The sequence below is a fragment of the Gaeumannomyces tritici genome (assembly GCF_000145635.1).
Source record: "Gaeumannomyces tritici R3-111a-1 unplaced genomic scaffold supercont2.3, whole genome shotgun sequence".
NCBI classification, from domain to species: domain Eukaryota; kingdom Fungi; phylum Ascomycota; class Sordariomycetes; order Magnaporthales; family Magnaporthaceae; genus Gaeumannomyces; species Gaeumannomyces tritici.
In genome coordinates, this window is record NW_008804547.1 from 4520409 (window position 1) to 4543732 (window position 23324).

Genomic DNA, 23324 nt, shown 5'->3' on the forward strand with positions numbered 1-23324 from the left:
GCATGCACCTACCCAGAGTCATGTAACATAGAATCGCATTTGTATCCTTCCACGTCAACGTCTCCAGATGTCAAATGATCAACAATACCCGAGAAGATAAATACGAAACGACGGTCCAAGATCAGGGTTAGAAAGTGCCAAATACCTTGGGGAAGAACGGCTTTTCATTCCCAACCTGTCCGCTACAATTGGAGAGCAATCGGAGGCCAGGGTCTGGTGAAGGTGCGGGAAGGATCGGAGTCCCAAGTGCCGTGCATCCCGCGAGAGAACAGGTGACCCAGCCGCGACCCAGCACAATGGCCAACCACAGACATCACGAGCGGCCCGGCCCGGTGCAGACCAGTGCCGTCTACCTGCTCGGCCGGCCGGCCGGCCCGGTAGAGCGCCCGCCATCACCACCCTCACCGGGCGGCACGCCCTTCTGCCCGCCCGCCCACCAGGAGCCGCCGCCGCTGCTCGACGGCGACATCATCCCGGCCCTTGGCACAAACTCGTCGCCACCGCCACCGCCAATACCCCGCAGCGTCCCCGCCGCCGCCGCCGCCGCCTCCCCCAGAACCCTGGCCAGCCCCGTCGTCACGGCGCCGCCGTCGCCGTCGCTTCGGCCAGCAGGATGGGGACCCGAGGCGACGGACCGCCTCGCCGGCGCCGTGCGCGTCCTCAACGCCGAGGCCGCAGCGCTGTCGTCCCTCGCGCGCCTCTACGCCACCGACGCGGCCGCGCGCGCGGCCTTTGACGCGGCCGCGTCGGCCGTGGCGCGCAGCCAGGGCCGGGGCGGGACGCTGGTGGTGAGCGGGGTCGGCAAGTCGGGCCACGTCGCGCGCAAGCTGGCCGCCACCTTTAGCTCGCTGTCGGTGCGCGCCGCCTTCATGCACCCGACCGAGGCCCTGCACGGCGACCTGGGCCTGCTGGCGCCCCGGCGCGACGCCGCCCTGCTCGTCAGCTTTAGCGGCCGCACCTCGGAGCTGTGCGCCCTCGCCACCCACCTGGCGCCGGACCTGCCCGTCGTCGTCGTCACGGCCGCTCCCGACGGCGAGTGCGAGATCGCGTCGCTGCTGCGGGGTGCCAGGGGGAGGGTAAGGAGGGGCGGCGGTAGCGGTGGCGGGAGCGCGGCCGCGTCGGGCGCTTCTTCTGTCGTCGGGGGAGCAGTGAGGGCCGGGTACGAGTTCGATGGGGGGCCCGACGCTGTAGACGGCAGCAGAGCATGGGCCGTGTCGTCCGGTGACGAGGACATGGGAGACGGGGCGGCGCACGGCGCGCCCGTGGTGGTGCTGCCGGCCCCGATCCCCGTCTCCGAGGTTGACTGCCTGGGCATAGCCGCGCCGACGGCCAGCACGACGGTGGCCTTGGCGCTCGGAGACGCCCTGGCCGTTGTCGTGGGGCGCGAGCTCCACGGCGGCGTTGAGGGGGTGGCATCCGTGTTTGCGAAAAACCACCCCGGAGGCGCCATCGGCGCGGCCATGTCTGCTTCCAGGGGGACGCCGTCACCGTCGACATTTAACGACAGTCGGCCCGACACGCCAGGCTCAGAGCTTGGTCGTTAAGACAGCCCTCGGAATAGGAAACACTGTTCACTTTTCGCCTGCTGCAACCATGGCATCTCCACTTCTTCCAATACTTCGGATCAACCTAATAGAAGAACACCTACTTATCTGATACATGCAGAGATCGAGCTCCCCTAAAACATGACGAGAGAAGGAGAAATTGGCGATGCATATAATATTTGAAGACGCGCTAGGCGCGCAACTGAACTCTCTGATGTCGACATGTCTGAATCATTGATGGCATCCAGGATGCCCTCAAAGAAGTGAAAGCCGAGGTACAGGGTATTCAAAGGCCCGACACATCTCTCGCTTCTCAGCGGAGACGACAACCATGAACATGATGCGACATCTTTCCTGTCCCGTCCGGTCATAGCTCGGACTCGGAGTCTGAATCGCTACCCGAATCAGAGCCGCTGCTGCTGCTACTGCTCGACGAGGACTCGAGAGCCTCACGCTCCTGCGCCAGCCTCTGGAGCGTGCCTTCGCTTGCAGTATCAGACGAGTCCGAGTCGGAACCACTGCTGCTCGTCCCCGAGCTCGAAGTGGATTCGCTGTCGGATTCCTCCTCCTCATCGTCATCATCCTCGTCCGCAGACCCGGCGTCCTCATCGTCGCTGCTGTCGCTGTTATCATCGCTGCTGCTAGTGTCGTCATCGTCATCAACGGTGCGTTTCTTCCGCTGACGCCTTCGCTTCTGCGAGCTGTCAGCCGCCTTGGCTTTGGCCTCTCCGGCTGATGGCGTTGCTGTCGCCACCTCTCCCTCTGAAGAGGCGCCGTTGGTTGTTGTTGTCGTCGTAGTGGTGGAGGACGTTGTTGCGGCCGAGGCGTCGGAGGCGTCGGCATCCGACAGCTCGTCGAGCACCATCTCGGCCCGCATCCTCTTAACAATGCGCTGAGTCACTTCGGGCCCCCGCGCTTCGGCCTCGGTGCCGCCCATGACTAAATCCTCCTCGCTATAGTCGTCGCGCACGCGCTTGCCATTGGCATTGCTGCCCCGCCGCGCCTGGCTGCCCTGCGCACCGAGCATCTTGGCGACCAGCTCCTCGTATCGTTCCTGCTTGCCGTCGGTGTCGGTCGTGCCCGCTGGGAATCCGGCGGTGCCCCTCTGCTCCAGATCCCTCTTCCTGATATCCGCGGCTGAGGTGCGGAGCCAGTCCCTCGAAGCGCCCTGCAGCCCAATGGCGTATTTGCGAAAGATTGGAAAGTCGGCGGCTGGCAAGAGCACGGGGTCGAAAGCGTATTTGATCACCAGAGTCTGGATATTTTTGCGGAACTTCCACGTGTCTCGCGCAGTGTGCCAATCGCGCAGGTACTGGCTCAGCTGGGGCTGGAGGTGGTCGGGCTTGTAGTTCTGCTCAGGCTTCTTAGCCGACTTTCGGGTCTTGGGCTTCTTTGGCTTCTTCTGTTGCTTGTCATCGGCAGCCCCTGGAGGCTTGGAGGGCGTCTTGGTGGCCGAGGGGTCGAGGTCCGAGCCCTTAGTGCCGTCGGCAAAAGTAACCGACTTGCGCCGGCCAGGCGTCTGGGCTGCCTGGCTGAAGTCTGTTCGGGGGCGTTTGCTGTTGCCGAACTGGCTCGAGGGCGAAGGGTACTCCTTTCGCTTGTTGCCCCAGCTGGGAGAGTCCCGCGGCCCGGTCGTCGAACCTGCACCGCTGATCTTGGCCGCAGGCTTGGCCGAAGGGGTCGAAGGGGTGTCGCCAGCACCTTTGAGCTTCAAACCCAATCGCTTCCAGGCCGGCACGCTCTGTGCTGGCAAAGTCTGGGGGGCCATGCTGGGCACAGAGAGGGAGAGGACCGGAAGGGAGGCGGAGGGAGCTCAATCGGAGGGGTATGAAGACAATGGAGAGACACCGCACGGGTGGAAGAAAAGCAGGGACCGTGGCGGCAGATGCTCCAATAACGCCGGGCTAAACAAGGGCAAAAGGTCGGCCAAACAGAGCGCCCGATTTTTGCCGCGAGCGCCGAGTGAGCCTATGGCTGCGGTGGTATGCTAATGGTCGATAAACTCGGCTGCATAACCGGGCGTTGGGCTGATTGGGTGTTTCTGGCTGCCCAAAGTGTTGTGCCGACTTTGGAATGATCCGTTTTGGCTGGTCAATAATCCTTCGTTGTGATTGCCTCACTTTTTTTTTTCTTCTCCAATTCTCAGGGCCCCTCACCTGCCCCGGTTGGCTCCCTCTGCCCGCTCTCGCTCGTTGCTGCCTCCACCCGACTTAACTGTGGGGCTGCAGGGGTCAAGGTCCTCTCCGAGGCACAGACCACACACCTCTGTGCGGAAAGTCTGGACTGGCTCTCACGCCTGAATTCCAAGGCCACTAGATCAGTGCTCAGCAGCCAACTGATTCAGCCTTCCCACTCCAGGCAAGCTCCGGGCAACGCGTTCAGGGAAGCTCCGTTGACGACAGAGCTCAAGGGCAGCGCATCCGCCTTGACCTCCGCAATCCCACCATCACCACCCGCCAGCTTGCAACGCCCACAACCAGCTATCGACAAGCTCCCATACCCTCATCCCCCGCCAGCCCAAGATGTCCGGTGCGTTTCTGTCTTTTGTGCTGCCCGCCGTCATCGTTGTGGGCAACAGCAGCTTCAACCCGCCCGCCCCATCTCGCCAGGACAAACACCCAAGCTGACCAACATGTCTTGCCATAGGGAGCGCAGGATACGACAGGCACATTACTATCTTCTCCGATCGGGGTAGACTGTACCAAGTCGGTATGCAGACAATCCATTGATTCCCACCTGCTAGCTCGATCAGCTTGGCGCAGCATCATGTCCAGCTTGACACTGCCCCGCAGACAATCGTGCTGATGACAAGCGACGCACATCTCCCAGAGTATGCATTCAAGGCCATCACCGCCGCCAACATCATGGCAGTAGGCGTCCGCGGCAAGGACTGCGCCGTTGTCCTGTCGCAAAAGAAGGTGCCCGTACGTCACTTTACCCCTCCACACCGGGGCGCTCTTTCGTCCTTTTTCGACACCTCAGCCTGGAGCTGACGAGACCGCGCCGATTTAGGACAAGCTCATTGACCCCTCCTCGGTGTCGCACCTCTTCCAAATCTCGCCCAGGGTTGGTTGTGTTATCACCGGCTCCATAGCAGACGCCAGGGCCTTTGCCCAGCGCGCCCAAGGCGAGGCCGCCGAATTCCGCTACAAGTACGGTTACGAAATGCCGTGTGACGCTCTGGCCAAAAGGCTGGCCAATATCAGCCAGGTCTACACCCAGAGGGTACGTATACCTCGTCGTACGACGCGGCAATATCCACAACCCTCAACTCATGTCCTGCTGGACCAAGATAAGTCTCGGAACCGAATGCTTACTCGATGTGCTATGTTTAGGCGTATATGCGCCCATACGGCATCGCTACAACACTGATCTCGCTGGATGAGGAGTACGGACCACAGCTGTTCAAATGCGACCCCGCGGGCTACTATATCGGCTACAAGGGAACGGCAGCAGGCCCCAAGCAGCAGGAGGCGCTGAACCACCTTGAGAAGAAGCTCAAAAACAAGGATCACGCCGAGGGCAGCTGGGAAGAGGTGGTGGAGTTGGCCATCACCACGCTCAGCACGGTGCTCAGCATCGACTTCAAAAAGACGGAGATCGAGATCGGCATCGTTGGCGGTCCACGGGCGGATGGCAAGGAGGGCACCGACCCCAACTTCAGGAAGCTGACCGAGGAGGAGATCGACGAGCGGTTACAGGCTATTGCTGAGAAGGACTGAGCGGGTTTGAATGAGGGTCAGTGGAGGAACCAGACCGGTGTGATGCAAGCACAAGTGCTGGGTTCCCCAGCCGGACGCAATAGAAGGGCCGACGCCACCGGTGTAGGGCCGCGAAGTCATGATTACAGCCTGGCAGCCTCTGGATCGGGTCGAGCTGCCATCAGGCCGCTTGAGATCATCTTCGGGGCGAAGGTTTCGAGGATTATGCAAGGCAGATCAGGGAGGAGTCAACAGGCCACCTGTCCCCTCTTCGCTAGTATCGCCAATGATCTCGCCAAGTGTACATGGTTTATCTTGCTATAATCGATCTTCAGCAATCTTTGGACTCTCATGCTCTGTCTGACTACTTGAGTTCATCGCGATCGACCAGTGTATGGCTACCCCGCCGTCACCGGTGCCAGCTGAAGCTCTCCATTCGGTGAAATCAAGAAAAAAAGAGGCCGTTCTATTTACGGACCTGAACATCTATTCTCACAGCCAAGGAAGGGCTGGCTTTGTCGAGCTGGAATTTTGTCATTCGGATTCTCGATGTTTGTATCAGCTGCTGGCAAGGCACAAATAAACTTGCGGCAGGGCATACCTGCCCCGCAAACGTTCGCTTAGTAGCTCGCGATGATGTTAATATGCCTTGTTTTAATGGAGGGCGAGAAAATGAGGGTGGGTTGGCAGGTTCAAGCCTTTCAAGCCATAAGGCGACCATTCATAAAAAGGTGAGAGTGGAGTTGGGGTGCTGTGGCGTAAACGAACCAGGCACCGATTCCGCTTACCACCTTGTGAGGCCGTCGTGGGCCCGTCTGGTGGAGGGTCGCGAGAGATGGTGGTTGGTATGGAGGTATGGAGACATGGCCAGACAAACTTTCATTCTTGTCCTTCGGTCTGGTCCAGCCAGCCAAGGAAAACTGCCCCTTGTCAATACGTCTGCCATGCCACTCATACGTGGAACATCATCAAACCACAAATGCCATCAGGGCGTTGATAGACACACATCTCTCTCGTTTTGAGCATCGCATTTGGCCGGACCGCTGCTGAGGACAGGCCGCACTGCAGCGCCCTGTCCGAAGCCACGCTTGCACACATGACAGGCAAGATGACGATGGAGAAAAATTGGATGCGCAAGCCTATATTTTCTTGTCGGGTGCGAAAGTGGGTCTCTGCCCTGCATCCTGCATGCTTGGGTTTCCCAAGCCGCTGGATTTGGGAATTGACCAGCAGGGGCTCAAGCCACCTGAGAGTTCCAGGTCTGCGACGAGCTGGAAAGATGCCGCCGCCGCCGTGGAAATGTTTGACGAGGGGTTCTGCATCGTGTAAGCAGCGGCAAGGGACCGGCTAGCCTGGGCCTCCAACTGCAGCATCCGCAGTAGCATGCCTCTGCCCCAGGTGCCACAAGCGAGATGGGCTGCATCGTGGGCGGCGAAGCGACGGATCCCCGGCAGTGGAGAGCCGCATTTGTTCACATCTCCTTCCTCTGGGCTATGGAAAAAAAAAAGGCATCCGCAGGTCGCCGATAGCTGAGGACAAAAACCCAAATGGCCACGGTGAGGATCACCGCCCAGCCGGCCATTTTCATTCGTGGACCGGCCCCTCCTGTCGGCATCTTCGCACCGTCATGAGCCCTCTCCCAAGACCAAGAATGGGCGGCAGAAACAAAAAAGCAACACGCCTGACCGGGCCAGCAGAGCCATGAGGGTGGGATTGCCGGCAGGGCCACCGTCGTCATTGGATCGCGGCCGAAAGGGCTAATGCGGGTGAGTAGCCCCAAAATATCTCTTTTTCAGCTGCCATGGTCCCCTTCGGACGCAGCCAAAACGAAAACGGCCTCGCGCGTCAAGGCTCCCCCCTCCATGGCCTGAGGTTGTCGAGCACCTAAGCCACAGGCTCGAAGCCCGCGGCGAGAGCGGCCTCCACTCGCAGCGGCCGCTCCATGTCCTTCGCGGCGCCCATTGGCTGCGCGCCTAATTTTGGTGGCGTTCCCACGTTGGGAAGTGCCCACTTCTGTGAGAGGAGAGAGCACAGGCGTCCTGCTGCGCTGAAATTCTCCGCCCTGCGCGTCGAGCGTTTTGGGCCTAGCTGTGCTAAGCTGTGGGCCCGACTGGCGGGTGGGTGCTGCAGTGCCTGAGGTGGCTCTCACCCAACCACCAGCAAAAAGTCTAGATATTGGGGAGCTTCCAAGACACATGGAGATGAGATACTGATCCACCCTTTCCGCCTACTACAGTATGTCCCGGTCTTTACAGGCCCCTAGGTCCCGCGATATCTCCAGGCAGCAGCAACTCGTCGCATCCACTGTTGCTACTACGTGATTTTGCTTCCATCTCCCACTGTAGACCCAAGAAGCCCGCGGGCATTACGTGATGCCCGCCAACTCGATATGACCTCATCCCGTGCGGCCCACCTTGCACCCTACCATGAGCCTGGTGCTGCCGCCGATGCTGGCGAGCGCCAGCCTTGTGTCACCCACCCACCCTTCCAGCCCCAGTGCATGGTTCCCATCCCCTCCTGCGGCTCCCACACCCCCGTTCGGGGGCCCTCATCTGAACCTTTGGCAGCTGCTGGACCTGCAGCTTAGCGTAGCATGCGCATGCAGATCGCCCAGGTAGCTCAGGGGCAGGGGAGAGGGATAGACCAGACGCACTATCACCTCCTCCCGGGACGGGCCCTTCGTGGTTCCTCTTCGGCCGTTTAGGGCAAGGCGCGCCGCCGCCGACGGGCGCGGGCGTCGGCCTCTCTCCCACCAAATGACACACCCGGGGGGAGAAGCGATTATTATCGTTCCCCCCACCCTCCAACCACAGCTCCGCAAGGGCTGTTGCTCTCTTAGCTTTCCGCTGGCATGGGCCATCATCCCCTCAAAATTCCCCGACTCGACCGCCCTGTATATCACAGTATATCAGGGGGGCGTGTGATCTTCTTGTCCGCAATGGCTGATGGTGTAGTCACCACGCATACGCACACGCCCCCAACACTCCACCCGCGGGATGTATTCTCCTTACCCTCAGCCAGTATGAGGCCGCGAGAGCCCTATGGCCTGGTCCGTGGTAGCTCCGGGAGCATCCCGAGACCTAGGTGGGAAGACATGCAGAGGGTGCGCGCGCCCCGTGTGTGGGTGGGAGTCTCTGTTTCTCCTGTCGTTCGTCATCTTAGTCTAGCTTTCGTTTTTCTTCCTCGTCTCCTCACCATACCACATACCAACATCTTACATGTTATTCTCCCATACATGGCCGCCAGCTATACCCGCACTTTGTACACGGGATACAGTCAACATCGGCCCTTCCTTTCATTATACACCAGGTGGTGATACCGTCATGCCGACACGGAGGGCCCTCATCGGAAAATATACAAAAGGGACGCAGGAGCCACGCCGTTGAGGACCTTTACCGCTCGCTAGATCATCCGCCAATCTCCCAAGCCCGACAGCCTCTTTCCAACAAGCTCTCCCATTGGCTTCGCCGGCAGTCGCCCTGCATTCGCTGTCCTATATCTTCCGTTGAACTACAACGCATAGGACGTCCGAACGCCATATCCCTTCATAATATCCCACCGTCTCTCTACACAACACCCATCTTCTTCTCTTAGCAGTCTTGACGCTCCGCGGAAATTTCAGTTCCTAGTCCAGAAATCGGTTGTTCGCATTACATCCCTTTACCAGACCGCATCATTAGATATGGACGGCTGTGAGTATTTCCCCGGGCCCATGCACCCCTGTCTCCCAGAACATCCCTCGTTGGCCCAACAGAAAAAAGGCTTGAAACACTGGGCCGAGACGGACGACTTTGGGCGCCGACGGGGGGAAACGCGCTTGACACGGTGAAGGTCGATCACAAACTCTGAAATCAACAGAATCACCATATAAAAGGTGTTGGAAAGAAAAGATGGGCCAAAAAGGATGATGAAGGAAACATGCTAACATCAGGCTCTCTTTTTCTCCAATCTCTAGACAACAAGGAACGCCGGGCGCGCGTCGCCGACCTCCTGTCGGACTTTATGCAGCTACAACAATACATCGCCGCGGCGCCCGACACGCCCGAGGACATGGACGACTACTACACCGAGGGCTGGAAGGTGCTGCGCCAGTGCTCCATCGACGGCCAGCACATTCTCAACTGCGGCGCCGACACTACCGTTCCCCGGGCCCGCGGCGGCCAGGAGGAGCAGGACAAGGCCGAGCTTCAACAGTCAGTGATTCCCTCTCCCTCTCCCTCTCTCCCCCTCCCTCTCCTCTTTGGACAACGGACGTCCGGGACTCCCGCTTCAATTCTCTCGCTCTGCGACTTGCCTGCTGTCGGAAAAGGCACCTGAACAAAGGGGAGAAAGCGCCGAAAAAAAGAAAAAAGTCTTAGGGGCTGGGGGTTGTGAGCTGACCGCCTTTTTCTCCCTTCATCTATAGGGTCCATCTCGACGTCTTCTCGCGTAGGCACATGGCCCAGAGGATCTACCTCCGCCAGGCGGCCGCCCAGGACTGGATCTCGAACCGCGACTACGTCCTTCAGGGGGAACGGCCGCACTCGGGCCACGAACTGCAGCTCCGGGCTTGCGACCAGGAGCTGGTGAGGGTGAGTTTCGACCCCTTTGTTTTCGCCAATAGCCCAAGGCATTTCGGCTTTCAAGACACGTCAACTACTCTAGCAAGATGAGAGGGAGCAGTTCTGTTCTGCGGGATAGGCAAGACTCTTATGTTTGGCAGCAGAGGCTAACTTATTGCGGCTTCGTTCCTAGCGGCTGGCAACAATCACCGACGATGCGGTCTACCAGACTCTCCAGGCCTCCGACATCCAGTACGGCCGCTGGACCGGCGAGGACCCGAGCGTCCGCACCGTGCAGCGCTGGGTTCGCTCCCGTCGCGCGACCTAGATAATCCACCGAACGCGCCGGCATAGGGAACCCCGAGCTTCCGGAGACGAGATTGGTCTTGTCGTACGCCGGGTCTACTAAACCCCACGACCGAACCATGAACGGGCGAGAACCCCGAGACTAAGATACTTTCGGAGGTATCGAGCTCATTACCGCAAACATGCCGAGCTTCGGGCGACCGAACCTCGTTTCTTCGATGGTAGTACCGGCAACACAACCATTATCTCTTGATATTCGCGTTCTTTCTTTTATAATTTCTTCCTTCTTCCACTTTTTACCTATAAACGAAAGCGCATCCCGCAAAATCTCTTGCTTTTCTTCTCCTTCCCGCACATACTTTCCCACTTCCACAATACGTACAAACTTCACCTTCTTCAACAAAATGTATATATCCTCCCCCAGTATTGCGGCTGCCGATTGGCGCGGGCTTTACTTGTTGTCTTGGCTGGTCTATCTCACTTTTTCCTTTGCATTTCTATCTTCTTTTCCCACGGTTCTCTTTCATCCCTTCAACACATCATTATCTCTTCTTCGTCTTTGTTCCATTATATTCTCTTTTTCCTTATTTCGCAGCGACCTGTTTTATCGATTTCTATTGGAGGTACTCTCATACTAGCGGCCCTGGTGGACCAGCGTACGATGGCCAGGCATTGCCACGTACGAGAAATAACGGATTCAAGGGATTTGGACGGAATGAACAGAACTTGAGGCTTAAAACCACGCATCTATCTCTTTTATCCAATTGCATGAATCAAAACTCCGGGCGGTGACGCCATGTTGCGCTGCCAGGTGGCAGCAAATGATTCTTTGCCATTTGGCGCCAGCAAACGAAACAGCTATAGACACCATGGCCTATGAGCATAATGCGCTCTCATGGCGTCTACGAAACCCCTATGCATACAGCAGAAGCGACAAATAGGGACCGGAGGGAAAAGAAATGGAGCAGGGGATGGTCACACAAACGAAAGCATGCCACGTCCACGCCATCTCCTCATGAGAGCTTGCTGTGCACACAGAGAGCGATACCGCCCAGGGATAGGAGCATCCCCAGCATGGTGTCTACATACGGCAATGGTGTCGGTTAGTAGTGACGATTGCGGAGCACTGTGGCTGTATCGCCGACTTACCTCTACTGATGACTTTATCCTCGACCCACCATTCGCCGATGACGGTGAAGAGGAAGGCAAGGGTGTTTACGATGGGGACAGTCAAGCTCAGCTCTGTAGTTGGCGGGTGTGGGTGGGGTGGAGAATAATGGGTTGTGGCTCATGTCAGCGGCGCCAAGATATAACAAAAGGACAGAAAACCAAACCGAGAACGGGGAGGGAAATCTCACCGGCCTGCCCGATTAGCAGAAAGAACCACACGCTCCCGGTCAGGTTCAACAGGAGCGGGACGGCGTAGCGGGGGTTGCGTAGCAGGTCGACGACGGCGAAGAAGGCGCCGTAGAGGCGCGAGCGCACGGCGCTGGAGCGGACGCGGCCCGACTGCAGCACCGGGTGGGCGGCCGGGCGGTGGTCTCGCGCCGCGCGCCGGATGAAGGGCGTCGTCAGGCCCCACGCCAGCCCCACCATTATGAACCCGACGACGTAGTTGAGCGGGCCGGGCTGCTCCGGCGCTGTCGCCGGCGCGGTCATTTTCGGCGGCTGAGGATGGGGGTGCTGGGCTTTGCTGTGTTGTGCTGTTGTGAGTGCGCGTGCGTGGGTGTGGCGATGGTGTGCTGCTGCAACGGCCTTTCCGGGTTCTGCCCTGCAGAATTGGTTGGCTCTTTTCTTCTTTGGTCGATCGATGGATGATGATGTTTGTTTCGGGCAGTGCCGGCTGTGGTCAGGGGCTGAGTCCTCCATGACAGCAATGCACGCACAGCCACATGCGCTGAGCTGAACGTGGCTGGGTGGCTGGGGCACCCGGATCAGCCCTCCCGAGTCGCTGGAATTCAGCGGGTCCCAGGCCCTGGCGCGCCAAGCCAAGCCTCGCTCGCCGACCGAGGCGAGGCGCTTTGCTTCTTTTCTCCCGCATCTCCCGACGGCGGCTGCGATCGATGACACTCTAGATCGGCCCGGCATCGATCGTCCTCGTGAACCATTTCCGCAAACGACATTATCCGTCGATTTGCGTTCACCGAGGACGCGGATCTGGCGTCGACCAGGGTAAAGTTGAGGTTAACCTGCACACGCTAACAGACGAGGCTGGATGTTTCCCAACCTCCCTTCACAATCTATACATCATTTATTTCGTGCGAAATCGATTAGAGTAATTATGCTCGCTCTTTTATCTGGTGAAAACAGCCAATGTGTTGGCCCTCGGCGGGTCTGAATATCGTTGCCGGGCTTTCTCCTAAACCTCACACTTTGTTTCCTGGCGTCTTCGGCTAGCAGCACTAGCGATGACCTAGGTATGAGGCAGCCAAGCCTGCCGGGAGACGGCCGATCTAGCGGCGCATGTCCATTCCTCCCGTCCCGCTCGCGCGTCGGAGCCGAGGAGGGGATTGCCGATGCTCGATGATTCATGATCAAGCCCAGTCAAGGCCCATGCCCTTGCAGAGCCGCATAAATCTGTCGTGACAGAGGCATGCAAGGGCGGGAGGGCGCCTCTAGCGGTGAAATCTCATGGCCCGAACCAACGCTTGCTCAAGTGCTAATTTGCTTTTGCTTCTCCGTGTCTCTCTTGGATCCGACAGACATTCGATTGACTGGGAAAACCACGATCACTCGTGATTCTCGATGACCCAGGCGGCCTATCGAATAAGGAAGAATCGCCCTGGTCCCTGTGATGATCTCAGCTCACGACGTCGCGATCCTCGCCGTCTCTAAAGTGAGAGCACGGAAGTGGAGGCGCGCCTTGGATAAGGCCTCGGAAATCGAAAAGCTGCTTGTCCAAGTCTATAAGATGATGAGCAGTTCCCCCATCTTGTGCGGCCTCTTTTCTCGTAATCACACACATCTCCACAACCATCTTCACTGTCTATACAGCCTGGACTTCGCAACATAAACCATCCACCCAAAGACATCAGTCTCCCACACCACCTCAACAACATGTCTGACGCCCAGATCGCTGGAGGCCATAAGGCAAACATCAAGAACCCCAATACCTCGCAGGAGTCCAAGGAGCACTCCAAACAGGTCCTCGAGAAAGAGTTCAACGGCGGTAATGGTATGTGGTGGTTCCATCAAAACGACCAGATACGGAGGACCGAGACTGAGACCACAGCTAACATGTTCGATATCTACTCAGTTCCCAAGGCCGGCGACTCCGACGAGGGCAAGAACCCCTGCAATGTTGCTGGAGGTTGAAGGCGTGAGCGAATCCCCTACTATCAATAGCTCGGTACACACTTGTTCTCACAACCGACTTTTCTAGGGCTATGAAAAACCCCAACGTCTCAGACGAGGCCAAGGAGGAGGCCAGGAAGAAGCTCGAGGGCATGGAGCAGTAGATGGGCCGACTCCACTCCCCATTGAGCATCCTGCTCGCGAGTTTTTGAATGCGCCAACTGTGGTGGGACATGGCCTGCCAATCAGGGTAGAGGTAGCGAGTAACAGACAGATCAGATGTGTTGCAATACAGAAATTCGTCATTTGTGCCACGATGCAAGGAATCCTTGGCCGAGACGCCCGTCAGGCGGCATGCAGGTACAGGCCGCAACGCGACAGAAGAATCGTCGAGAAGTGATGTGGCAGCCCGACAAAAGACCAATGCCAGTGTGATATCCATTTCGGTTTCTGCACCCAGTCGTCATTCCGGCAATTTCCAAACCACAGCCCAATGGGCGGAGCAGGCGGGGCAATGGCACGATGGATGGGAAGGAAATGCGGGGAGCGGAAGCCAACCAGGCTGAAGGGCTTGAGGTTTGGTGGTGGATGGGCCAGCGCCCAGCGAAGGATGCGGCGGGGCGGAGCAGAGCAACGCGTCGTGCCCTGCGTCAGAGGCATGCGCAGTCGACGGCATCTGTCTTGTCCATCCTGACTTGTCCACTGAGCATTGCGCGGGCGTGTTTCAAACGCGGACTTCTGGGATCGTCTGGTCAAGGTGTAGAAATGAAATGCCAATGCTTAAAAGGGACACCGCCTCGACGGGCCGAAGCAACATGGCACCGACCTCGTGCAATAAAACGGGGGGTGGCCTCGGCGACACTCAATATTGTATCTGCCCTTCTGGAAGCGAACTATGCACGCCGCCTTGGATCCGGGATTGCGTGCCACCACCCCATCCAACCTTCTTGTTTACTCTGGCCAGGTTAGCTAGACACAGTAAGATCCGTCGCTGGTGCCTCCCTCGCTCCTGCACGTACCGCAGAGACCGGTGGGGCGCGCCCTGACTAGGAACTCCCGGCCACCCAATCCAGAGCCAGCCCCCCCATTTTGGGAAGCACCTTGGAAAGCGCCTGCCCATGCCCACATTTATCAGTCCCCAGCTGTTACTGCGGCACCCACGCCTTCCACTTCAACGTCGCGACTTGCAGCTGCCATTGCGGGTTGAGGCAGGACATTGATAACCCAGTTCCTCTTCGACCTTTTGTTCCTCTTCATTTCTGGCCCTGGGATCGCGTTTGTTGGACATCCGCCCTCAAGAAACACGACCCTGCCGCTCCTTTGATCATGACATAGAGTGTCTTTTCCGCCCTTCTCAAACCCTTGTCCGCCCGCCAGCCGCAGCGGCAGCCGAGTCCCGGCAACCGAAAACGGGCAAGATCCAAGTAAACAATCGCCCCTAAAGCGACGCCCACCGCACAACAACGCCCGCCACCACCGCCGCAGCACCCCCGGCCTCGGGAAGCCCATGAGAGCAAGATGGCGACCCTCAAGAAGCAGCCGCACCCGCTTAACAGCATGCATACCTCGGGCATCTTCTCCGACAGCACGATCGACGGTCCCGAGATCGGTACCCTGGTTCTGATTGTCGACAAGGCCAAGAACCTGCCCAACCGCAAGACGATTGGCAAGCAGGACCCGTACTGCGCGGCACGACTGGGCAAGGAGGCGAGGAAGACCACGACAGACGTCCGCGGAGGCCAAACGCCGAAATGGTGAGTGAGATTGTTGCCTGCGCGGCTTTCCATGGGCGCTGTGACCAACCGAGACTAACCCGGCATGCGCCGATTCTTAGGGACCAAGAGCTGCGGTTTACAGTGCACGATTGCCCAGACTACTACCAGCTGAAGGTGTCGGTGTTCAACGATGACAAGAAGACTGATCTGATAGGCGAGACATGGATCGACCTGCGCGATATCATCGTCACCGGCGGCGGTCAGAGTGACACCTGGCACACACTGAACTGCCGCAGCAGATATGCAGGCGAGATCAGACTCGAAATCACCTTTTACGATTCTCGGCCCAAGCCCGAGAAGTCAGTGGCGAAGCCCAAAGCTATCATGGCGGGTCCTGATTCCGATGTCCCTGCGCCCCCGGCGCAGCAGGTGCTCACTACCCCCAAGCGCAGGCCGCTCCCATCAGAACCACCAAACGGTCCAGCACCCGCCGTGGCCGCCGCGCCCGACCAGATTCAAACACCGCCGCGGCAGCAGCCTAACGGGCTGGCGCCGTTTATGCCAAAGCAGTCGCCCATGCAGCCCATCGAGTACAGCACCCCGCCACCACAGTCCAGCAGATATCATCAGAGCAGCCACCACAACTCCCCAGCGTCGGCGCCGCCCTCCGCCTACAACACCCCACCGCAACAGCAGCCCCAAAAGAGCCAACACCCGCGCACTTCGGAAAGACACGACAAGTATGCCGTGAGGCCCGACGAGCCCGACTATGGAGTGGTGGCCGAGCGGCCGCAATACTCCAGCTCCTACTCCCAGTCGCATTCCCAGTCGTATGATCACCAAGACCCACGGTCGTCGTTCGATGGGGATCGCGACCCCTATGTCCAGCGGAGCTTGCCGCCCATGGAGCCTCCACGCCACGCCAGCATTGACGAGGACAGACCGCCTCCGCCGCCTGTCCACCGGAGCAGGGGCAGCAGCGTCGCGACCGACATGGCTTATAGGGCAAGTAACTTCGATGGCGCTCAGAGAGGTACGCCGCCGACAATGAGGCAAGACGTCTTGCGGACGGCGCATAGGCAGTCCGTAGGCCAGGCATCATACCCCGGGCGGCCCACGTACAGGCCGTACGACTCTGCTCCACCACCGCCTTCCAACGGGCTCCAATATCCAGATGAAGCCGCTGGCCATCAACCTCCGCCCCCACGACACCACTCTTTCGACCAAGTCTATGACCCTCACCCCACATACGACTCTCACCACCGATCGATGCAACCAACGGTCGAGGACGACCCCGAATCGCCTACCGCTGCGACGACTACATTCCGGAAAAGTAGCGGACGGGCGCCACAGGCTCTCCTGCAATATAATGAGCCCGAATACGACACACCTGCACCGCTAAACCTGAGTGGCAGGAACAGCGCTTCTGGGCACTATAGCCCGACGCCAGCTGCGCCGCCACAGTCGCGCAGCCGGCAGTACTCCAATAACGACTACGTCCACGAGATGTCCACCTCGCCCGGCACACAACGCGCCAGCGCATACACTTCCAACGGGGATTCGTCCTACCCTAGGGACGGGTATACGAGGGATCGCCATCAGCGCACCCCTAGTCCGAACCCCATGGTTAATAATCAAGTAAGCCCTGGTGCGAACCCATATATGGATCACCACGATGGCTCGTCTCAGATGTACTCTGGTAGTGCGTCGAGAGACCACTATCAGAGCAGCCCCGGTCAAAACCCGCGATCAAACCATCACAACATTCCCGCCCAGCGCCAAATAGAGTACCGGAGTGAGACGGAAGACCACTACGTGCAGCGCAGCCCGGGTGGCCATGTAGTCCCCGCCGACATTCCTGCTGCGCTGGTCCCCGGAGTTGACCCCAATCTCGCCCTTGAGTTATCCTCTCGAATGAATGACGACAGGCGGCACGAGATGAGAAGAGCTTCTGAGATGAACACGCCCACGCGTGGGAGGCAGATGATTGAGTACAACCAAGAGAGCTCAACGCAGCATTTTAGCACATCGCCCCAGCCCATGGCGTATGAGCACGGACATCCACCTGGCTACTCGAATAGCAGAGCTCCCTCCCCTGCGCCGCCACATGCCGTCAGTCATCGTCGGTCCATGTCGCCCCTACCAGGTCAGCATACTGTCAGCCACCGTCGGTCCATGTCACCGCTGCCAGCTCAACATGCCGTCACGCATCGTCGGTCTATGTCTCCTATGCCAGGCGTGCCTCAGCAGCAGCACACAATACGGCGCAAGTCAGTCAGCCCAGCGCCATTGATGGAGCCGCACCGGCGTCTGTCGGGGGTTCCGTTCGCACCGGATTCGTTCGACGAGCTTAATCCCCACATGTCGGCTGGCGCTGTCAAAGACAGACACAAGGAGAGGGCAGACTTCAACGAGAAGAGTGGCAAGATCATCGGCCACGACGGCCGTGAGATTGATCCGAGTGACCACCTGCCCATGGACACGTGGGCACCGGAGCCGGAGCCGCGGGAATCCAAGCCACCTGCCCAGAACGCGAGGGCCTCGGACAGCTCGCTGCCCATCGGCACGTCGGGGCGCAGGCAGCTGAGGATTGCGGCGGTCAAGCCTCAGTCCTCACTGGTGACGTACGGCAACGGGAGCTCCAGCACATCGGCTCTGCCAAGCTACGGTGGTGACACGTCGCCTTCAGCAGGCCGCAGATTCCAGAAGAAGGTTGTCCAGGCTCGTGGGTCTACCATGGCTCTCAGCACGTCCCCTGGTGGGGGCGCCCCTTTGGCGCCGCTGCAGCAGCCTTACCGACAGGGCAGCTGCGCGCCGCCGCGCTCGATGCAGCGCGCAAGCACGTACGACTTCCACCAGAGCGAGAACCACGCACCGCTTGTTCTTTACAACGGCGGTGGTGGTAACAGAGGCGGATACTCGAGCAACGGCGCCCCGCCGATCCCTTCCAAAATCCCCATGGGAAGCGGCGGCGGTGGGGGATACAGCTCGTCGAGCTACCGCGACGGAGGTGACCATGGCATGCCCGTCATGAGCGGGGCGCTACCTGCGCCGGGCGGGTCGTATGGCGGTAACGGTGGCGACTGGGCGCTCATGGAGGAGATGAAGCGCATCGACCTTGGCGCCGGGAGGGCGCGGAGACACGGCGGGGGCTACTAATGAACTGATTGCCATGCTTTATTCTTATTTACTTCTATCATTGGATTTACGATCTCGAGAAAACTTTCACGAAGATGTCCAGACAGCCGGGTTTTCTTTTTCTTCCGCCAGATCTTTTGTTTCGTTTCGTTGCTGCAACTATGGCTGTTGCAGATCTGCTGTATTACTACCAATCGTCTTTTTTTCGTCTTCTTTTTTTGCCTCCTGTTTGGGTCGGGACTTTGCGATGTAATGCGGGTGGAATAATCTGGGTGGAGAACACGAAAGGGCCTCTTCTATATACTGCTAGACGCACATGGCACGATGAAATGCGAATGGGTATATGTCCTTTTTTCTTTCCCGTGACACCAGTTCAATATCAGGGGTGATCGCCAGCCCCCTTATTGCGACGATCAAGATGCTGCAAACAACATCAATGCCTTCGATTGGCGGTGGGCTGCCGTTGAGCATTGCCCGTCCAGGCTCGAAAAGGGAAATAGAGGGAGTTCCAGGACTCGGACTGCGACGATAGCGAGTCGGTGCGGGGAATTTGCTTGTCTGACGTCGCCTCGAGCCCCAGCATCAGGCCATGTGCGAAAGACAATAGCCACGTAGGTGTAGTCGGTTGCATTGGGCCGAAGCACCGGGAAAGGGGAGCAAAAAAAGAATCAAAAAAAAAAAAAAGAATCAAACGCCCTACTGGAACAAGAAAACAAGACTCACGGGGTTTGGTCATCTTCTTCCATGGTCGATGCCCAGCTACGAGAGCTGCAGATGGCTGAATTTGTCAAATATTTGTTAGCAGCGCGCGTGCTTGCTTTGGCGGGGTCCCTGACTGAATTAGTCAAGACAGCCTCAGCAGGTTGGCCCCCTATTGTAGGCAAAAAAAAACAGCACCCCGCAATGACCGGTGCCAAGGCTCGACACCACACAGAACGCACGCAAGCCCACACAGCCTGTGCTCTCGGCAGAGATGGGTACCTAGTGCCCCTCACCTCGGGTCTTTACTCGGAAGCACCGCCCTCCCTGGACGGACAGCCATGGCGGGTAGGGCAGGGAGGGGGCTCGAAGACGACGGGGGAAAGAAAATAAATCATGGACGATGCTACCCTGCCGGGCTGGGGCCGTGACGCGGGTCTAATAACGCCACCCGCTGCTGAAGTTTTGACGGACGTCTCGCGTTCTCTTCCATTTCCTCCACGTCTCGGTGAACCACCTGCTATCCTGAGAAGAAGTGTTGCCCAAGTCGAGGCCACCAAGTTGGATTATACACAAACGCACACACAGGCAACCTCGCAGAAGCACCACCACTAATCACCATGGCAGAAGCGACGGCAACCCCCGCCGCCACCATCAAGACGGATGTGTTGATCGTGGGCGCGGGGCCCGCCGGCGCGTCGCTCGCATGCTTCCTGACGTCGTACGGCATCAAGGGCATCATCGTCGACATGAACTCTACGAGCGCCGACACGCCGCGCGCGCACATCACCAACATGGCCGCCCTGGGTGGGTGCTTTTTTTTTTTTTGTAGTTGTCACGAGGATTGCGATTCTACTATACTAGACTGACTTATACATACGATAGAATGCCTGAGGGACATTGGCCTGGAGAAGAAGTGCGTGCAGCTGGCGACCAAGGGGGACTCGATGATCCACACGCGCTGGTGTCACAGCATGGCCGGGAGGGAGTACGCCCGGATACACTCGTGGGGCAACGACCCGAAGCGGAGAGTGAGTTTTGCAAGACGGAGGGGGCGGAGACGGGACGCCCATCCCTACCGTGACCACATTTTTCATGCTCTGACACGCCCCGCCCACACAGGGAGAGTACAAGCGCGCCAGCCCCTGCCTGCCCGTCGACCTGCCGCAGACGCTGCTGGAGCCGGAGCTGGTGCGGCACGCGACGCTCAACGGGTTCCAGATCCGGTGGGACACCGAGTTCCAGACCTTTGTCGACCACGGCTCCGACGCGGGCGGCGGCGGCGGCGGCGGCGGCGTGACCGCCACGGTGCTGGACCGGGTGACGGGGCTGATGTACGCCATCGAGGCGCGCTACCTGATGGGCGCCGACGGGGCCCGGTCCCGCATCGTGTCCCAGCTCGGGCTGCCCCTCGTGCGCAGCCCCGGCGGTGGGCCCGCCATCAACGTGCTGGTGCGCGCCGACCTGTCGCACCTCATGAAGTCTCGCACGGGCAACCTGCACTGGGTCATGCAGCCGGACCGCGAGCACACCGACTTTGCCTTCTTCACCGTCGTGCGCATGGTCAAGCCCTGGACCGAGTGGATGTTCATCCTGTTCCCGCTCCCGGGCTACTCCATGGACAACCGGCCGAGCATGGACGACTACGGCCGCAGCGTGCGCGCCACCATCGGCGACGACACGCCCTTTGAGATTGTGCGCGTCAACACCTGGACCGTCAACGAGATCGTGGCGTCGACGTACCAGAAGGGCAACGTCTTTTGCCTCGGCGACGCCGTCCACCGCCACCCGCCCTTCAACGGCCTCGGGTCCAACACGTGCATCCAGGACTCGTTCAACCTGGCCTGGAAGCTGGCATATGTGATGCAGGGTAGGTCTTGCAGCAGGATGGCATAGTACCTGGGATTGTGGCCGGTGCGCACTAGCTGACACAGAAACCCCCCAAAAAACAAATCAGGCAAGGCCGGCCGCGCCCTCCTGGACACGTACACGCCCGAGCGGCAGCCGGTGGGCAAGGGCATCGTCAAGCGGGCCAACGACGGCTTCCGCGACCACAACCACGTCTTCACGGCGCTGGGCCACCTGCTCCCGACGGTCGACGAGCGCCGCGCCGCGCTGGCCGAGCTGGCGGCCGACACGCCGGCGGGCCGCAAGCGGCGCGCAGACCTGCAGTGGGCCATCGCCAACTCGGAGCACGAGTTCCACGGGCTGGGGATCGAGATGAACCAGCGCTACGCCGGCGTCGGCTCCTCGGCCGTGTGCGCGGCCGACGACGCCGCCGACCTGGGCGACCTCTCGCTCGAGCCCGAGAACCCGGACGAGGTGCTCTACTACACGCCTAGCACCCGGCCGGGGCGCCGACTCCCGCACGTCTGGCTCAACACGGCCGAGCCGGGCGAGCCCGTCACCACCATCGACCTGGCCGGCAAGGGCGGGTTCCTGCTCCTCACGGGCATCGGCGGCGCCGCGGCCTGGAGGGCGGCCGCAAAGGCCGCGGCCGAGGCCCTGGGCGTGCCCGTCCGCGTCGTGTCCGTCGGCTACGACCAGGACCTCGAGGACGTCTACTTCGACTGGGCGCGCGTCCGCGCCGTCGGCGAGTCGGGCTGCGTGCTGGCGCGCCCGGACCGCTTCGTGGCCTGGCGGTGCCGCGAGCTCAAGGGCGACGAGGCCTGGGCCACCAAGAAGCTGGACGAGGTGCTGAGGGCCATCCTGTCGAGGTAGTGGACGCGGGGCTGGACTGAAGACAACGAATGGGACGGTGCTGGGACATGGTAGAATGCGGTTCGATGAATGCATATCCGCATATTTTTCTATCTTCATCATGAGGAACTAGTGGTATCTCTGCTTCAGCGTAATCGACTCGGGTGGCTTGATGATGCTCATGACGCGTTTAACTATCACGACAAAAAAAAATCATGTCAGCAAAAGTCTCGTAAAAGGCCAAGAGCAAATCCGGGTGGGTTCTCAACTCACACTTGGCCAGGCCGGTGCTGCCCCTCCCGCCAACGACGTTGCCGCAGATGCGGCAGCACCACGCCGCCACGAGCGCGTCCCTCGCCTGCCGGCCCAGCGGCGCCAGCACCACGAGCCGGTACAGCCCCTCCGCCTCGTCCTGGTCCTCGCGCGCCACCAGCCAGCCCGTGCCCATGCCCCCGCCGCTACTACTACTGCTACCGCTGCCACCATCGCCACTACCATCACCACCATCGCTAGCGTGTTCCCCGTCGGGCGCGCACTGGCCGTACGCGAACCACTGCAGCGTTCTATCGTCCCTGTGGACGCGGCCGTGGCCACCGCCTTCGGGTCGCGCCTCGAACAGCAGCTCCGCTCCGCGGCCGCCACCTCCTCCACTCCTGGCCGGCCGCCACGCCTGGCAGCCGCCGCCGCCGGACCCAACCAGCGACGACCGCCGATCCGACACGGAGATGGGCCCCAGGGCGGCGCGCACCTCGGGGTCGGCCGCGTAGCCGCCGCCGCCGCTGCCGCCGACGCTGCGCGGGGGGGCGGGCGCCAGATTGTAGATGTGCCTGCGGCGGACCGAGACGCCGGGCGGCAGGCCCGCCGCCTCCTGCCGGAATTCAGGGTGGTCGTGCTGCAGCCGCTGGCGCACAGAGTACTCGAGTCGCTCGAGCCGCACGGGGCTGGTCCGGTCCCTCAGGAAGCTGACGGCGAGCGAGAGCTCGTACAGCGGCGATGCGCCCGAGGAGCCCGTGTCGTCGCCCGGGTAGATCTGGTTCGATGCCAGGTAGAGCGTGCCGGGCGGCACGATGGCGTCGGCGCCGCTGCTTCTGCGGGCGCCTGTCGTTACAGCCGCCTCGGCGTAGGCCGGCGGCGGGGGCCTCTGGTCCGGCGCGCGGGGTGGCGAGGACGCCACCGTCGGGGACAGCCCGTCTTGTGTTCTGCTGTCTGGATCCAAGCTCATCGTGTCCGCGCGTAGCCTGGTTGCTGGAGGGGCACAAGGGCACTCGTGCATACCTTTTGACGCCACCAGGTTGTAGCTCAAACGATCACTGCTCTTTAAGCCTCCTCGCGGCGAGACTCTGTAGATCATGCCAAGCTTCAATCGGCTCTTGGTCGCCTTAGCACACGCCGCAGTTGGTGCTTGGCTACCAGTGAAGAAACCTCCCCTAATGAGGATGGGCAAAAAGACGCATTTGAAGGGGCTTAGACAAGTCACCAGACCGGCTGGCAGACTGCGTCAACGCGTAAGCAGATGGCTAGATTCCGGCTGTATTGACGTCGTGGGCCCGGGAATGCCCGCGGGCAGTCCGGCGGTACGAGGGTGATGTTACATAAGCATGCCAATCAGCCTACCTCCATACGGGGAAAGATGGAGCGCGCCTACACAGCTGATTAGCCTAATAAGGGATCTCCACTTGTCCATAC

General features: G+C 59.9%; 10 protein-coding genes across 10 annotated transcripts; 6 read left to right on the forward strand and 4 right to left on the reverse strand.

The window, feature by feature from the left end:
- GGTG_06641 (KpsF/GutQ family protein) lies at positions 1-1679 on the forward strand. Its single transcript, XM_009224461.1, has one exon. It carries the CDS (start codon positions 297-299, stop codon positions 1542-1544), a length of 1248 nt encoding a protein of 415 aa, XP_009222725.1. The 5' UTR covers positions 1-296; the 3' UTR covers positions 1545-1679.
- GGTG_06642 (hypothetical protein) lies at positions 1612-3670 on the reverse strand. Its single transcript, XM_009224462.1, has one exon. It carries the CDS (start codon positions 3310-3312, stop codon positions 1912-1914), a length of 1401 nt encoding a protein of 466 aa, XP_009222726.1. The 5' UTR covers positions 3313-3670; the 3' UTR covers positions 1612-1911.
- Positions 3671-3877: 207 nt separating this feature from the next.
- GGTG_06643 (proteasome subunit alpha type-6) lies at positions 3878-5633 on the forward strand. The gene is made up of 5 exons (XM_009224463.1): positions 3878-4073; positions 4191-4253; positions 4374-4468; positions 4557-4769; positions 4880-5633. The coding sequence occupies exons 1-5, from the start codon at positions 4067-4069 to the stop codon at positions 5264-5266; spliced, it is 765 nt and encodes a 254-aa protein (XP_009222727.1). The 5' UTR covers positions 3878-4066; the 3' UTR covers positions 5267-5633.
- Positions 5634-6375: 742 nt separating this feature from the next.
- Positions 6376-7207, reverse strand: GGTG_06644 (hypothetical protein; the record flags this gene model as incomplete). Its single annotated transcript, XM_009224464.1, has 3 exons — positions 6376-6736; positions 6932-7002; positions 7139-7207. The coding sequence occupies 3 exons, from the start codon at positions 7205-7207 to the stop codon at positions 6385-6387; spliced, it is 492 nt and encodes a 163-aa protein (XP_009222728.1). The 3' UTR covers positions 6376-6384.
- Positions 7208-8927: 1720 nt separating this feature from the next.
- GGTG_06645 (hypothetical protein) lies at positions 8928-10114 on the forward strand (the record flags this gene model as incomplete). Its single annotated transcript, XM_009224465.1, has 4 exons — positions 8928-8937; positions 9201-9438; positions 9651-9816; positions 9980-10114. 4 exons carry the CDS (start codon positions 8928-8930, stop codon positions 10112-10114), a joined length of 549 nt encoding a protein of 182 aa, XP_009222729.1.
- Positions 10115-10320: 206 nt separating this feature from the next.
- GGTG_06646 (integral membrane protein) lies at positions 10321-11951 on the reverse strand. Its single transcript, XM_009224466.1, has 3 exons — positions 11451-11951; positions 11242-11334; positions 10321-11173 (listed from the first exon to the last, which is right to left on the reverse strand). Exons 1-3 carry the CDS (start codon positions 11749-11751, stop codon positions 11106-11108), a joined length of 462 nt encoding a protein of 153 aa, XP_009222730.1. The 5' UTR covers positions 11752-11951; the 3' UTR covers positions 10321-11105.
- Positions 11952-13149: 1198 nt separating this feature from the next.
- Positions 13150-13550, forward strand: GGTG_06647 (hypothetical protein; the record flags this gene model as incomplete). Its single annotated transcript, XM_009224467.1, has 3 exons — positions 13150-13267; positions 13349-13402; positions 13438-13550. The coding sequence occupies 3 exons, from the start codon at positions 13150-13152 to the stop codon at positions 13548-13550; spliced, it is 285 nt and encodes a 94-aa protein (XP_009222731.1).
- A 661-nt stretch (positions 13551-14211) lies between these two features.
- Positions 14212-18686, forward strand: GGTG_06648 (hypothetical protein). Its single transcript, XM_009224468.1, has 2 exons — positions 14212-15140; positions 15221-18686. The coding sequence occupies exons 1-2, from the start codon at positions 14905-14907 to the stop codon at positions 18258-18260; spliced, it is 3276 nt and encodes a 1091-aa protein (XP_009222732.1). The 5' UTR covers positions 14212-14904; the 3' UTR covers positions 18261-18686.
- Positions 18687-19558: 872 nt separating this feature from the next.
- GGTG_06649 (2,4-dichlorophenol 6-monooxygenase) lies at positions 19559-21659 on the forward strand (the record flags this gene model as incomplete). Its single annotated transcript, XM_009224469.1, has 4 exons — positions 19559-19745; positions 19824-19969; positions 20061-20808; positions 20896-21659. The coding sequence occupies 4 exons, from the start codon at positions 19559-19561 to the stop codon at positions 21657-21659; spliced, it is 1845 nt and encodes a 614-aa protein (XP_009222733.1).
- Positions 19791-23181, reverse strand: GGTG_06650 (hypothetical protein). Its single transcript, XM_009224470.1, has 2 exons — positions 21912-23181; positions 19791-21832 (listed from the first exon to the last, which is right to left on the reverse strand). The coding sequence occupies exons 1-2, from the start codon at positions 22987-22989 to the stop codon at positions 21768-21770; spliced, it is 1143 nt and encodes a 380-aa protein (XP_009222734.1). The 5' UTR covers positions 22990-23181; the 3' UTR covers positions 19791-21767.
- Positions 23182-23324: the final 143 nt, after the last annotated feature.